General features: G+C 61.2%; 1 protein-coding gene across 1 annotated transcript; it reads right to left on the bottom strand.

The window, feature by feature from the left end:
- Window positions 1-217: 217 nt before the first annotated feature.
- Window positions 218-5,307, bottom strand: EMILIN3 (elastin microfibril interfacer 3). Its single transcript, XM_027558535.1, has 4 exons — window positions 5,105-5,307; window positions 3,611-3,733; window positions 2,306-2,529; window positions 218-2,036 (listed from the first exon to the last, which is right to left on the bottom strand). Exons 1-4 carry the CDS (start codon window positions 5,269-5,271, stop codon window positions 250-252), a joined length of 2,301 nt encoding a protein of 766 aa, XP_027414336.1. The 5' UTR covers window positions 5,272-5,307; the 3' UTR covers window positions 218-249.
- Between the last annotated feature and the right edge of the window lie 8,427 nt (window positions 5,308-13,734).

The following is a 13,734-nucleotide window of genomic DNA, read 5'->3' as shown; positions in this document are numbered from 1 at the left end:
ACCGTGATCCCGAATTGTCCAGCTGGTGCAACACCTAGGGTGGGTTTTGGTGCCTGGACAGTCAGGTGAAGCTGGACCAAGACTGTTCCTTCAAACCCTTACCAAAATGGCATCCGCGCTGGCCAGGGGAGGCTGGGAGACACCGCTGGGCAAGGCTGGGCTCTGGTGTGTGTGGGGGCGGAGGCAGCGGGGAGGGTCTGCTCCCAGGGTTGGCAGGATCTGAGGGGGTTTGGGTCCTGGCCAGCCCACCTAATTGGCCTGCCCTGGCCGCGCCCGATCAGCCAGCTGGGCACGGCAGTCCAGCAGATCATCCCGGAGGCGGGCGATGTCCTTGGCGTGCTGGCCCAGCGTGCGATTCAGCTGGTCCACATGGTCCCACAGGCCCTCCCTGGGCCCCGGCGACTCGGCTGGCAAGCTGTCCAGGCCCGCAGCCAGCAGGCCCAGCCTCCTGCAGGCACCTTCCACTCGGGCCACCCTCTGATCGAAGTGTCCCACCGCGTGCCGGAGCTCCTGGGCCGTGTCCTGGCAGCGACTCAGCCCGCCAGCCACCTCAGCCATGCTGGCCCTGAGCTGCTCCAGCTCCCCCCGCAGGCTCAGGACCTGCCTGTGATCGGCCCGAAGCCGTGAGCCTTGGCTGCTGACCTGCTCCTGGATGGCATGGACCTCAGCCTCCACCTTGCGTTCCCGCTCATCCAGGGACGTGTTGGCGGCCAAGAAGGCATCGGAATACTGGCTGACGGAGTCGCTGAGGCCCGTGAGTGACTTGCTCACAGAGTTCAGGTTGACCTTGAGCAGGGTGATCTCGCCTTGGAGAGAGCTGCCCGTCGCTTCCGCCAGCTGCCCCTGGACCTCAGCCACGGTGCCATTGAGCTGCTGGAGCAGGACCGCGTGGCTGGCCACCTGGCGCAGGAGGGCCTCACTCCGGCTCTGCCAGGCCTTCACCTCGGCCCCGAGCTTGTCCAGGACGGCAGAGGTGGTGCCGGGGGTACACGAGGTCTCCAGTGAAACCAGCCTCTGCTCCAGCACGGCCAGCTCCGTCTGCACGAGGGGCCGAGCCGGCCTGCCTGGAGGGGCGCGGTCGTGGCTCAGCTCCCCGGCCAGCGTCACCAGGCGTTCCTCCAGCCTCTGCACACGCTCTTCCAGTGTGGTGTGGAAGCCGCGCGAGCCCCAGCCCCCTTCCTCCATCCCCAGACAGCAGCCCCCGGCTCCACCCCCTGTCCCGTTGGCGGTCTCCACGCCCTCCAGCAGCCCATCCATGCCCCCCTCGAGCATGGCGGCAGACAGCCGCGTGAGGTCATCCCCATCGGGGGCGCCGCGGCCCCGGTGGGCCTCAATCACAGCCTGCAGGTTCCTCTCGAGGCTGTCCACGCGGGCCCTGATGAAGGCCAGCTGCCCGCAGCAGCTGCCCCCGCCAGCCACACTCAGGCCCTGCAGCCGGGTACCCAGCTGTGAGAGCTCCCGGCGCAGGGCCAGCTCTCGGCCATCGAGGCTCTGGTGCAGCCTCCGGCTGGCCGCTTGGCCCTCCTCACACTGCTGCCGCACCTCCTGCACATGCAGATCGCACGCGCTCTGGACGCCCTGCAGCTTCTGCTCGAAGCCGTCCAGCAGGCTGCCCCAGAGCCGGTGCAGCCGTCGGTCCACGTACTCGTCCAGCAGCGCCAGGGAGGTGAGGGGGGACGGGGGCGCCTCCCGCAGCCGCTGCAGGTGAGCCTCGTGGCCGAGGGCTAGCCCGTGCACTTTGTCCAGCAGCTGCACCTTGGTCCGGAGTGTGTTGCTCACCTCGGTCACCTTGCTCAGGATCTCATCCAGGGGCGGGCTGAGCGGTTTTCCAGCTCTGTCTCGGGGGCTCACGAAGCCCTCGGGGATGACCCCAAAGCCCACGGGGGTGGCAGGAGCCCTGGGTCCACCAGTCATCCTACTGGGGTCGTCACGCCTAGCCACCAGGCCGCTGAGGGTACCATATGCTTGTGCCAGGCGCTGGACGTCACCCTCCAGGCGTTCCAGCCGTTCACCAAACAGCCCCGGGCCTTTCCTTCCTGGGAAAGAGGAGGTGAGAACCCCAGGAGTATCACTGGCCTGGCTCACTCAGCTTGTCCTATGGCCCAGATGCCGAGAGATTTTCTGTTCTAAGCCGACCTTGCTGGGCATGGCTCCCCGCCAACAGCTGTGGCAGGGGGGCTCTGGGGGGCTCGCCCTCATGCCCAGAGTGAGATGCACCCTCCCCCACCCGGCTCGGGCTCCACCAGCCTGGGTCAGTCCCCAGAAGCCTGATCACCTTGGTGGGGGTCTCCGTGGGCAGACTCACCATGGGGGCTTGGGGCCACTCTGCTGGAAGGAAGGGGCCTGGGGCCCGGGCCCACCTGCCCAGAGGGACTCTGGGTCTCAGGCTCCGGCTGAGGTGGTGTGGCCCCGTGGTCCGTGAGGTGCTCGGGACAGCCTTCTCCAGCGAGGCCAGGGCAACAACGCCAGGCAAGGTCCGTCACCGTCTTGTAGCCCACCTTGTATCTGGGTCTGAGCACCGAGCGGTACCTGGGCCGGGGGCGGGAGAAGGCAGGGCTCTGTGTCCATGGGCAGGGGACCCTGCCCCCTGCTGGGACCCAGGGCCGCTCTCAAGACTCTGGCAGAAAGGCTGGACGTCTCCCAGCTTCACTGCCCCGCCAGGATCTCCCCCTTGTCTGTGCTAGCAAGGCAGAGGGGTGGCAGCAGGCCTTCCAGAGGCTCCGAGATGCCTTAGGGAAGGGGCAGGTCAAAGCCCCGCCCGCTGTTTTGCTGGGGCCAAAGACTAGTGGGAATTTAGCCCCCAGACTCCCCAGACCACTTGGACCCGCTCTGGCTCACTCTGCCATCGGAAATTCCAACTCTGGCTTTGGCGGCACCATGAAAACTTCTGACAAAACCCAGCCTCTCCCCTCTGGGTAGGTGAGAGGCAGGGCAGAGAAGCTGAGGCAGACAGCCCGTCACACTGCCTAGGGGCCACTCCCTATCTGGAGGGCCTCTTACTTCCTTCCCCTCCCCCCTGGCCTGCTCCCAGAATTCAGCTCTGGCCCGGGAGGCTGGCGGAAGGGCACCTTTGATGCTAAGCACAGCAGAGAGGCCCAGGGATGCAGGGGAGTGCTCCCCATGGGGACTCCCTCCTGTTTACCCACTGATACACGGGAGCAAACAGGTCTGTCTTCAGACACACATTTGAACATCTCCAAGTACAGACCTGTGCGTCACACCTGCGTGCAGCACATCCTCGGCCCACCCATCTGGCTGAAGCCCCAGATCTTGGGCTCCCAGCATCTTACCCCTGGCCTGCCTTCTCCACGGTCAGCGCCACCTTCCCTGGGTCTGCCCACGGGCCCCCTCTGCAATCAGCCATTGCCAGTGTGACTCTCTGCTCGCCTCTGTCCCCACCCTCCTCTGCCTTGTGCTGCTGCTCCCCTGGGACCCTCTGTGGGCTCCAGCCTGAGCCTGCCCTGTTCCCTGCCCGTGTGGGCACAAGGGAAGGCCCTTTGGAATCCCAGGAGTCGCAGCCCTGGTGGAGCCGGCTGCTGCCCTCCGCTGAAGGCAGGCCTGGAGCTTGTGCCCTGGGATCCTGAGTGGGTGGGACTGGGGGTGCACTCACGTGACTGTCCCAGGGCACTTGGGCCCCCAGCCGCACTGCCGGTATTCAGCCTTTAGGTAGCTCTCCGCTCCCTCCTGTAAGACGCAGGTCACATTCCTGTGCACGACGTACGCACAGAGGGCCCTGCAGGGGAAAAGGGCATCCTTGGAATACCTGGCCTGTGCCAGGCCCCCTGAGGCTGCTCCTCCTCCCCTCCCCGACTTCGGGCCTTAGCAAGAGACCAGACTCTCATCTCTCTGCCTCTTTTTTTTCTTGTCCCACCTTGGAGGATCGTAGTTCCCCGACCACTGATCAAACCTGGGCCAGGGCAGTGAGAGCACTGAGTGCTAACCATTGGGCCACCAGGGAATTCCCTTCTGTGCCCCTCCTTATTTCTGGGATCCAGGGCCCTGGTCTTGGGTCCAGCCCCACTGCTGATTTCTCGGATCCCAGCCTCCCCGTCGGATTGGTCACGGGCTATGTAAGTACAATATTGAACCAGGCGCCTGGTGCAGCCACCCTTCTGGCCTGGGGAAGAGGCCCACCCTGGGTTTTCCATGCCACACTCCCCACCCCTCTCCAATTCCTTCACTGGCTCTTCGCTCCTTATCATGGCATTGAAGCTTCTGAGGTCCCAACTTGGTGCCTTTGAGGCCACACTTCGCACCTTTCCTCCCCTGACTGACTCCTGGGGAAATACATCCCACCTTGGAGTTTTCCCGCTCCTATCTTAGCTCCTGGTTCCCTGCTCTCAGATCACTTTTCGTACCACCTCCTCCAGGAAGCCAGCACTGATGCGTCCAGGCCTACCGAGTGTCAGTCACGGGCTGGCTGGCTGTGCTTCTCCTATAATACCGCTCAAACTCAGCGGGAGCTCACATTCAGCTAGCTCCTAACTCACCTGAAACTACTCAAGACCAGACGCTGTGGCAGGGGAGGCCGCTGCCTGGCAGGCGCCAACTACTTGCGGACTGGACCCCATAGGGCTCTGGAGCCACAACGCAGGCCCAGGACCCAGGGGGCCCCTGACCAGCTCTGCGGCCCAGCCACATGGGGGCTCCTCAAGGGCTGCGCGGGTCCAGGCTGACCGCGGGAGGGGGCGAGCCGCAGGGCGCACGGCTCCATCTCCTACCTGGCGGGGCAGCGGGAGAGAGGAGATGCCCCGGCGCGGGATGGGGGTGGCCCCGCGTGCTCCGCGCGCTCGGACCGTCCGCCCTCCCTCCGCTCCCTCCACCTGGTCCGCTGCGCCCGGAGTCTGCACACAGCGCAGCTGGAAAATGTTACTTCGCTGGAAAGGTTTCCGCGGGCACTGCCAGGACCCCAGCCGCCGCGCCAGGCCCCCTCGGCTTATTTTCCTTCACCAGCCCCGCAGCCCCCCGGAGCGTGGGGCGCCTGGCCGGGCGGGGGCTCGCCCTGGGGTGCCCGGCGCCCCCGCGCGCGCGGCCCGGGGCAGGTGGGAGCGCCGCCCGGGGCCCAGCCCTCCCGCTTCCCGCCCGCGGCGCGGCCCGCGCTTACTTGTGCGGCCCCGGGCGCAGCCGCGGGCGCCATCCCGTCGTGTAGAGGCTGTAGCGGGAAGCACCCGGAGGCGCGGGCCGCGTGAGGAGCGGGGTGCCCTTGGCCTGCGCCCCCGAGAGCAGCGCCGCCACGGCGCACAGCCAGACCGGCAGGCGGCGGCGGCCCATCGCGGCCCCCGGGGTCTCCACCTGGCCCCGCGCGGGGCCCCCGCCGGGTGTCCGCCCGCCGCCCCGCCGCTCGCCCGTCCGGGTCCCGCCGCCGGTCGCGGCCCCCGGAGCTCGCTGGCCCGGGCGCCTGGCGCTTCGAGGCGGCTGCGTCCCGCCGAGTGGCCGGCGCTGCTCGCGCCTGGGGCCGCCGAGGGGAGGCGGGAGGCGGGCTCTGTGCGGATTAGCATAAACTTGGGGCCGCGTCGCTCTCCTCCGCCTGCCCCCTCTCCGCCGCCAGCCCCCCGCCCCAGCTCCCGGCTGACGCCCGCGAGCGAGAGGTTAAGCAGGGAGCAGCCCCGGGGTGGCAGGGGCGCAGGTAGTCGACGCCCCGGGGGAACCCCCCCAAACACACCCATCTGCCACCGTCGTCGTCCGCGTGCACCCGGTGGCGGTGAGAAGTCGAGCCAGACCCCTGGGACCGGCCTGGGCACGGGGCTAAAAGCCGTCCACCCGCGGAACACACTCGTCTTCAAAGCCCATGCGCACCCTTCAAAGCCCTCGGTCCAGGGCTCTAAAGACGAGATGATCGTGTTTGGGGACGCGCCAGCAACACCTCTGTAGCCACCTCCTTGGAATAGGCCCCAGACCGGCCCTGTTCGCTTGCTCTGCCTCCCTGAAGCCTCATTGTCCCGAGGTGCCCAGGACATCTGATATCTCTGCTGACCCCTCCCCGGGCATCTTAAACCCTCTCTGCTCCCTAAGCCTCCGCAACCCAGCCCGGTGGTCAGGCTGTCCTGCTCCTTTTCTTATCTCTCAGGTCTCTGGCTGCAGGAAGTCCCAAATGCCCATCACCCCTCCAGCCCAGCCAAAGATGCTCTGCTTCTCTTTGTGCTCTTAGCCCTCTAGCCCGCAGCACTGACTCATTTCCAGTGAGGACTCAAAGAAAACCTTTAGGTCTTTCTCACAAGGAGCTGTTGTTAGGCTTCCTCCAAATTTCCCTAGTGAAATTGACTCTTGGAACTCAGGAGTTGACCTTGATAGTCATCCTCATTCATCATCATCTTGTTGGCTTGCTAAGCTGCAAGAAGCCTTTTGAGTCCTGATTCTGTCTTCCAACAGAGTGCCACTCATTCTTGGCTTTGTTTCATCCACCCAGGTGATCCTCACCATCTCTGCCTTTTCCCAAGTAAAGGTGAGTGTGCAGAAGATGCAGAACTCTGAGGCACACCTGGAGAGGTGAATTCACCTTTGAGATGTGAATTCACAGCCTTTGGGAAAAGCGATGCTATCAAGGATGCTGGACTAGGGCAGCTCTGAAGCCCACATGTGCGCCTCTGCCCTCTTCCAGCCATACCAGCTTGTGGGTCCGGGGTGGGGTGGGGTGGTTTGGGGGGGGGGCGGCACATACCCAAGCCAGGCAGGCCAACTGTTCTCTCTCCTGGGCTTTGAGATTGAATGAAACACAGAGGCTGAGGGCGATCCAGCTTCCAGGTGGAGGTTCTGTTTGTATCCCAGGGCTGCTGTAACGAATTACCAGAGGTTAAGTGTCTTCAAAGAACAGAAAGTTGTTCTCCCACCATCCTAGAGGCTAGAAGTCCAAAGTCAAGGCGTCAGCAGGGCCACAGGGAAGCGTGCTTTCTTACCTCCTGCAGCTTCTGATGGCTCCTGGCATCCTTGCCACCTTTGGCTTGTGGCTGCATCTCTCAGCATCTGCTCTTTCCTGTGGCCTTCTCTCTGTGTCTCCGCATGGCCTTCTTCACATGGCCTTTGTCTCTCTGTGTCTCTAGCTGCTATTCTCTTATGAGGACACCTGTCATTGAGTTTAGTGCCCAGTCGCATCCAGTCTGGCCTCTTAAATACTTACATCTGCAAAGATCCTATTTCCAAATAAGGTCTCATTCTAAGCTTCTAAATGGACATGAGTTTCGGGGTCGGGGGGAATGCCATTCATCCCACTGTGGAGTCCCTGAGGGGGAGTGAGAGCCCAGGGCATCCTGTAGCCGTAGCTGGGCAGGAGTTACGGGGAAGCTGAGGTGGAGAGTTTGCAGAAGAATGGGGTGGAGTGGAGCGGCTGCGTACTCAGGAAGAAATGAGGTGAGCTGCTATTGTGACAGGCTTCCCCGTCTGCTTCCAATAACCCACCTCAACTTGAACCCGCTTCAGTGGGTTCCCACTCCTAGCAAATGATGCCTGTCTGAGACAGCCTTTCATCTTCCACCACAAATCCAACGAAGGTACTCCAGCCTTTAGCAAAGATGTCCATGCTGCTGGGCAAGATACATGGGATCCATAATACGATCTTGATCTTGTAGCCACCAAATGTCCACTTCACAGAAAGTGAAAGACATCTGAGTGGGAGATGAGCAGAACTCTAGTCTGGGTTCTGACCACCTGGCAGCACTGCCTATCTGGCTCTGGGAAAAACTCCCTACCTCCCTGGCTCCAAAGCTGTGGTCCTTTTCCAAGGGGTCCCGCCCTCTTCCTCACTCCCTCCCCCAGCCCAGATGTGGGATCCACAACTCAGAGGGATGAGGTAGACCTTGTCTGAACTCAGAAAAGCCTTCATAACACAGGGCTGAAAGGACAGAAGGAACCCTGCTTCCCCCTTCCCCAGGTGGCTGATATCAAACACCACGCTTCCTCTCTAATGAACTGGACTGGTTTCGGAGCCAGCACTGGGGCTGCATTCTGAAAGGCCGGGAGGACATGGGTGGGGAGATGTTCAGGGTCTTGGCTGTACCCAGCCAAGGCTGGGGTCTCCCCTGAATGTGAGGGGGCCCCTTTACATCTGCCAGACAGGAAGCCTAGGGAGGCCAGAGGCCAGGGAGGAAGGCAGACAGTCTGGTCTCGTCCGCCCCCACTCCGACTGGAGTTTCCACACCTGGGTGCAGGCGGGCGGAGGCGCCACACAGAATCAGGCTTTCTGTTGCCTGGGATGTGCTCGGCCACATCCTGATGCACCCTGTCTACCCCAGTCCACCTCCAGACATGTGGACGGAAGCAGATTTTTGCCAACTTTCATTAGCCCCTGATGACAGATGGGTCATCTCTTCAGAAGAATGAGGATGCCATCAGGATGACAAGATAAACCTGGAGAGGAACGTGTGTAGTCTTGCATTGAAGGTCCAGGGGGCGATCACGAGTGGGCACGTCTACCAGACTCCCGCAGTTTCCCCTCCTTCCTCCGTGGGCTCCCTGGGGCAGAAGGAAGAACGGGCTCCTGGGAGCAGAGAAGACGAGAGAACGAGAGAACAGATCCCAGCCGTTCTGAAGCTGCAGCCTGACAGATAGCGTCTCTTCACACAGAGTTCTGTGGGTGCTTGGCATCCCTTGCCTGCCTCCACGCAGATCTCAGAATCTGAGGCAGTTCCTCTCCCCTTTTTGGGCTCCATCCACCTGCCCCAGGACATGCTCCCCACTTTTTTTTATTGAGACCCCACCAAATAAGCTCCTTGAAAGCCTCATAAAGCTTTCTGGAATGTGTTGGGTTGGCTAAAAGGTTCGTATGGGGTTTTCCATAAGATGCTACACAAAAACCCGAATGAGTTTTTGGCTAACCCCATAACTCCCCTGAAAGAGACAGAAATAGGACTGAAACTTGCTGGCTGTCTGACACAAGCCCTTCCCATCACAGATGAGCCCCTGCCCCTGGGAGAAGTGCACCCCCGGACCTTCAGCCTCCTGACACAGCTCAGCTTCCCTGCACATGGGGTACCTTTGTAGCAAGGCTCTGCCTAGGTCCAGCTCCTGTCAATGTAAACATCAATGCACTCCAAGCCCAGTTGGCACTTTGATGGCACCCACACCATCAGTAGGGGTTGCTGTCAAGTGCATACATGTTTCAGTGGCAAGGGTTGGGAGTGCCTCCTTCTGGCTGGGCAGAAGTGTGACCTCTCCAAGACCTGGGGTGGGTTGGCGTGCAGCCCTAAGGTGAGAGTCTGAGAGACAGTCCAGAGATTAAGGAAACCGGACTCTGTAAAGCCCAGGTGACGGACTTCTGAGAATTACCTAGAAGCAACTTAAAAATTGTGCAGTGCTGATGGGTCCTCAGCAGGGACACATGCAAACCAGATGCAAATATTATGTAAATCATACGCAAAATACATGCGTGGGCCTCCCAACCATTGCAAATGCCAGATGTGGCCCTTGGGGACCCTGAGTTTAGCTGAGCCAGGCTGTGGAGCTCAGAGGTGACCCAGGACTTTGCTAGTCTCTTGTGGTGGACGGGAGGGACTCAGCTCCATGGCCCTGCGCACACCTGGGGGAAGGAACCAGACAGAGCGTCGATCAGACCTCCAAGCACAAGTTCCATAACCTTCACGGTGTCAGTTCACCCCTCCGAGCCTCTGTCTTCCCATCTGTAAAATGGTTGACTGCAAGGACTCATTGAGAACACTGACCAAAGATTCTGTCTGCACAGCCAGACGCATAAGAGACACCTGGGGCCGAGCTCAGAGTCCTTCCCTGGGTGGTGGACGTCTGGGCTTCTTTCACTCACTGAAATGTGGGGACATTCAAGGACAGCATCGCAGCTGTGGGCTTGGAGAAGGTCAGAGCCAGATGGATCAAGAATGCACATACTCCTCATTTATTCAGAGTCTATCAAAGGTCCCACTTGACAGGGGGTGTGGTGGATGCTGGTGGTACCTGCCAGACCCCCGGTACCCAGCCAGTGCCCACCCCCCAACCCCTGCTGCCAATGCCTAATGCCCACAGCTGCCCCTCCTTGTGGATTATTCTCTGATGAAAGGGGCGTCCCCTGGGGAGTGTCAACCCCTCCCATCCCACAGCCAATGACTGCCTGATACGAGGATGCAGCCACGGGCCTCCTCACTCCAAGGGGACAGCCCAGCAGTGTGGCTATTATACCCCAGAGCCCACCCCCTATCCAGGCAGGCCACATCAGGCTCTTCTGAGACCACTTCTTGCTCTGTCCCTTCCTGCTTTCCTCCTCTCGTATGTGTTTCTCCTGAGAGCCGTCTCTCCATCAATCGCATGTTGCTAAATCCCTGTTTCCAACTCTGCTTCTGAGAAACCTCATCCGAGATGGGGAGAGAGCCCTGCAACCCGAGAGGGATAATGAACAGGACACTCATTATATCAAGGATCACGGGGAGGCCAGTGGGGGGGTCACAGAGGAAGAGGTGACCGGAGTTGGGAGAAAGGCTCAGAGACGTCTCCCCATGCAGGCGCCTCTAGAGTTCACCTGTGGGGAGAAGCATGTGCAAGGGGTGGGGACAGCCTGTGGGTTTGGGGAGCCCTGCAGAGCTCCAACTAGCGGGGGGGGCGGGCCCCAAGAGAGACTGGCAGGGGCCAGAACAGAGGGGCCCTGGATGTCCCTGAGGAGTCTGGACTTTACAGCAGGGGAACGACACATACAGACCTGTCTCCAAAAAAAAACGCCTTTGCTGCCACTGCTCAGAGTAGGCGGGGGGCCAGGGAGGCAGTGCCTGCAACATTCAAGCAGCAGGTTAACAAGGATAGGGAGGGGCGTTGGGTCGGGGCAGGGGTGACTCCCAGAGGTCTTCAGGACAGAGAGCTGACAGGTCTTGGTAGCTGCTATGCAGACTATGGGTGTGGGGAAGATTCTAGAAGGTGCCAGGCAGACAAAATGTCAGCCAATGCATCCTGACGGGGCTGGGTGACCACGTGTGGTCAAGTGTGGGGAGAGTGGAGAATGTAATGAGCTGTCCTGGGCAAGGGTCTGCCTTCCCCGTGCTGGCCACTGGGCAGCAACAGCCGGCCCGGCCCGAGCAGGAGCCCCCGAGAAGGTGGGTGCTGACGCGAGTGGGTGGCCAGCTAGCCCAGTTCCAGCCGGCAGCCTGGGAGCTGCTCCCACTGGAGGGCTGGGTGCAAGGCCCTGGGAAGGACTCGCCTCCTTTCCTCTCCCCTCTTTTCAGGGGCACCAGAGTAAAAACCACACAGGATTACCGCTGGTGACAGAGGAGGCAGGCGTGGGTGGACGGGTGCAGAGCCAGGCCAGGGAGGAGGGGGCTACCCTCACCAGGCAGGGGGATGGGAGGGGTGGTCGTTGCCATGGGAAACTCACGCTTGGATAGGCAGAACCTGACCTCTACCCAGACACTGCCCTGATCTCAGACCCGCTCTGCCTTAATTCCTTAATTCTCCGGGCCATCTGCTGCGCATCCACTTCCTGCTGGAAGCAGACAGGTGGGCCCCAAACTCTGTGCTCAGGGCACCCAGACTGGGAGGCAGAGGTGGCTGGGAACTGGGAGAAGCCCCAGAAGGGATCGGGAAAGGGACTTGGGGAAGGAGAGGAGGGCAAGAGAAGCCTGGTAGGGGATGTGCTCCAGTGAGAGTGGAGCCCTCGGGGCAGGGGGATGTTTCTGGAATGAGGAGGGCCAGGGCCAGGCTGAGGACTTTGGGGCGGTGCGGGGGGTCACGCAGTCTTCACGCTGTGGGTCCGCTCCCCCCAGCCACTTCCACGGTCATTGTCTGTCTGCATCGAGCTCCCCTCCTGGGAGACAGTCCTTGATGCAAGGGGCCACCTCCTGCCTGGGTGTGCTGAATGGATGAACCACGGGTCCCGCTGTAGCCAAGAGGAGGGTGCCCTGGGGAAGCTGGTGGCCCAGGCAAGAGATGCTGAGGACGAGAGAGGACAGGCGTTTGAAGGGAGAGTTGCCGGGCTTCCAAGAGCTGGCTGGAGAGATGGGTCAGGGTCAAGGTCAGAGTCATGGGTCTGCACCCTGGCGGGGTCCCAAGCTCTGTCTTCCTGTCCATTTAACACTCAGAGCTAGACAGTGCATCTGGCATCTATTCAAAGGGCTTCCAGCCAGGGTCTGACCTCTCTGACCCCCAGACAGCGTGGCCCACCCACCTGCTCTTGCCACCCACCATGGGACCAGGGGGGCCTTTCCCAGGTCAAGCCTCTGCAGACAGGGGTTCCCACATTCCTGGCTGCACTGGTGTTGGCCGGCAGCCCCAGTTCCTTTGGGAAAGGCCGGGCAGGAGGCTCCCACGGTGGGACTTTATCCCTCTGTCCCCTCCCCGGCCCCAGGGGGCTGTGCTGGGATTAGGGCACCCTTCCCCCACCTGCTGCGTGTCATCACTGCCTGCGTTATCCAACCATCACTGAGCGCCTCTGCAATGGTAGGCCCCTTCCCTTGCACCTCCTCCTCCTCCCCTGCCGCCCTCTGTCCCCTCAGCTACCGGCCATGGAGTCCTCCCTGTCCCCTTCCTGCCCGTGGGTGATGAGAGGGGCCAGGGCAGCGGGCTGGGTTGGTGCCAAGGGTGCGGCCGGAACAGCAGATGGGAGTGGAAAGCGTCTTGGAAGATGAGAAGAGGAACTGGGGAGCCTCGGTGACTTTTAAGGGGCTCCAGGATGACCCCAGGTTTCCAGCTCCGGGGTCCTTTGTGCTGTGACAAGGAAAGAGAGGAAACGCGAGTGTGGAGGGTATTCACATTGAATCAGGGGTGCCTGCAGCTGCCCTGGAGGAGATTGGTGTCCCATTTGTGCACTGCCCCTTCCCCGCTATGGTGGGGGTTGAGTTCTTGGTGTGGGCCTCTAGGGTAAGGTCAGAGGCCCACCCCCCACACCAGTCCACTGGTGTCTAGGATTCCTGTGGGACCCACCAAGAAATGGCCAATCTGTGGTCCTGGGGACCTCATTCCTCCCAGACATGTGGGAGGGGGCACCAGGTCTGAGGTTGTAGAGGGTTCTACCCAGGCAGCTGGCTGAGGCCCTCAGCTTCCCCTTGTTCCACAAGCCTGGCACCTCCCAGAAGGAGACTCAGAGAAGTCCAAGTGATGAGCTGGATTTCCTGACCAAGTGAGGGAGCAGGTGGGGCCCTTGGCCTGGACCGAGTTGGGCTGAAACAGGGTGAAGGGGTGACTTGGTGGAAGGAGGGTGTGTGTGCCTAAGTGCTCAGTCGCTCAGTTGTGTCTGACTCTTAGCAACCCCGTGGACTGTAGCCCACCAGGCTCCTCTGTCCATGGGATTATCAGTAAGAATACTGGAGTGGGTTGCCATTTCCTCCTCCAGGGGATCTTCCTGACCCAGGGGTTGAACCTGCATCTCCTGAGGCCCCTGCCTTGGCAGGCGGATTCTGTACCACTGAGTCACTTGGGAAGCAGAAGGAGAATGAGGGGCACAGAAAAGCAAATGAATTCAGGGACATTCCTGGTGGTCCAGTGGTTAATAATCAGCCTTATAATGTAAGGGACATGGGTTTGATCCCTGGGGAACTAAGATCCCACATGCCTCAGGACAACTGAGCCCATGAGCCACAACAAAAGATCCCGCAAGAGGCAGCTAAGACCTGAGGCAGGCAAATAAATAAATAAGCGGAGGAATTCGGTCCAGAGAAGGTCCTGAGAAGGCTGGGGGTTCTGAGCAGGAAGAACTGGGCATGCTACCAGGCGAAAGGAAGGAGCCAGGAAGAGGGAGAGTTTGGAGGTGTGGAGAGAGGAAAGCAAGACCCCTGAAGGCACAGGACCCAGGTCGAAGGGAGGAGGATGGGAGAG

Source organism: Bos indicus x Bos taurus, chromosome 13 (genome assembly GCF_003369695.1).
Source record: "Bos indicus x Bos taurus breed Angus x Brahman F1 hybrid chromosome 13, Bos_hybrid_MaternalHap_v2.0, whole genome shotgun sequence".
Lineage (NCBI taxonomy): Eukaryota > Metazoa > Chordata > Mammalia > Artiodactyla > Bovidae > Bos > Bos indicus x Bos taurus.
This window is presented reverse-complemented; position numbering and strand designations above follow the sequence as displayed.

Coding starts and splice junctions, on each gene's coding strand:
- EMILIN3 (XM_027558535.1), bottom strand. CDS start 5,271: ATGGGCCGCCGCCGCCTGCCGGTCTGGCTGTGCGCCGTGGCGGCGCTG. Junction 2,530..3,610: donor AAGTGCCCTGGGACAGTCAC/GTGAGTGCACCC, acceptor CCCCCGGCCCAG/GTACCGCTCGGTGCTCAGAC. Junction 2,037..2,305: donor AGTGGCCCCAAGCCCCCATG/GTGAGTCTGCCC, acceptor CCTCTTTCCCAG/GAAGGAAAGGCCCGGGGCTG.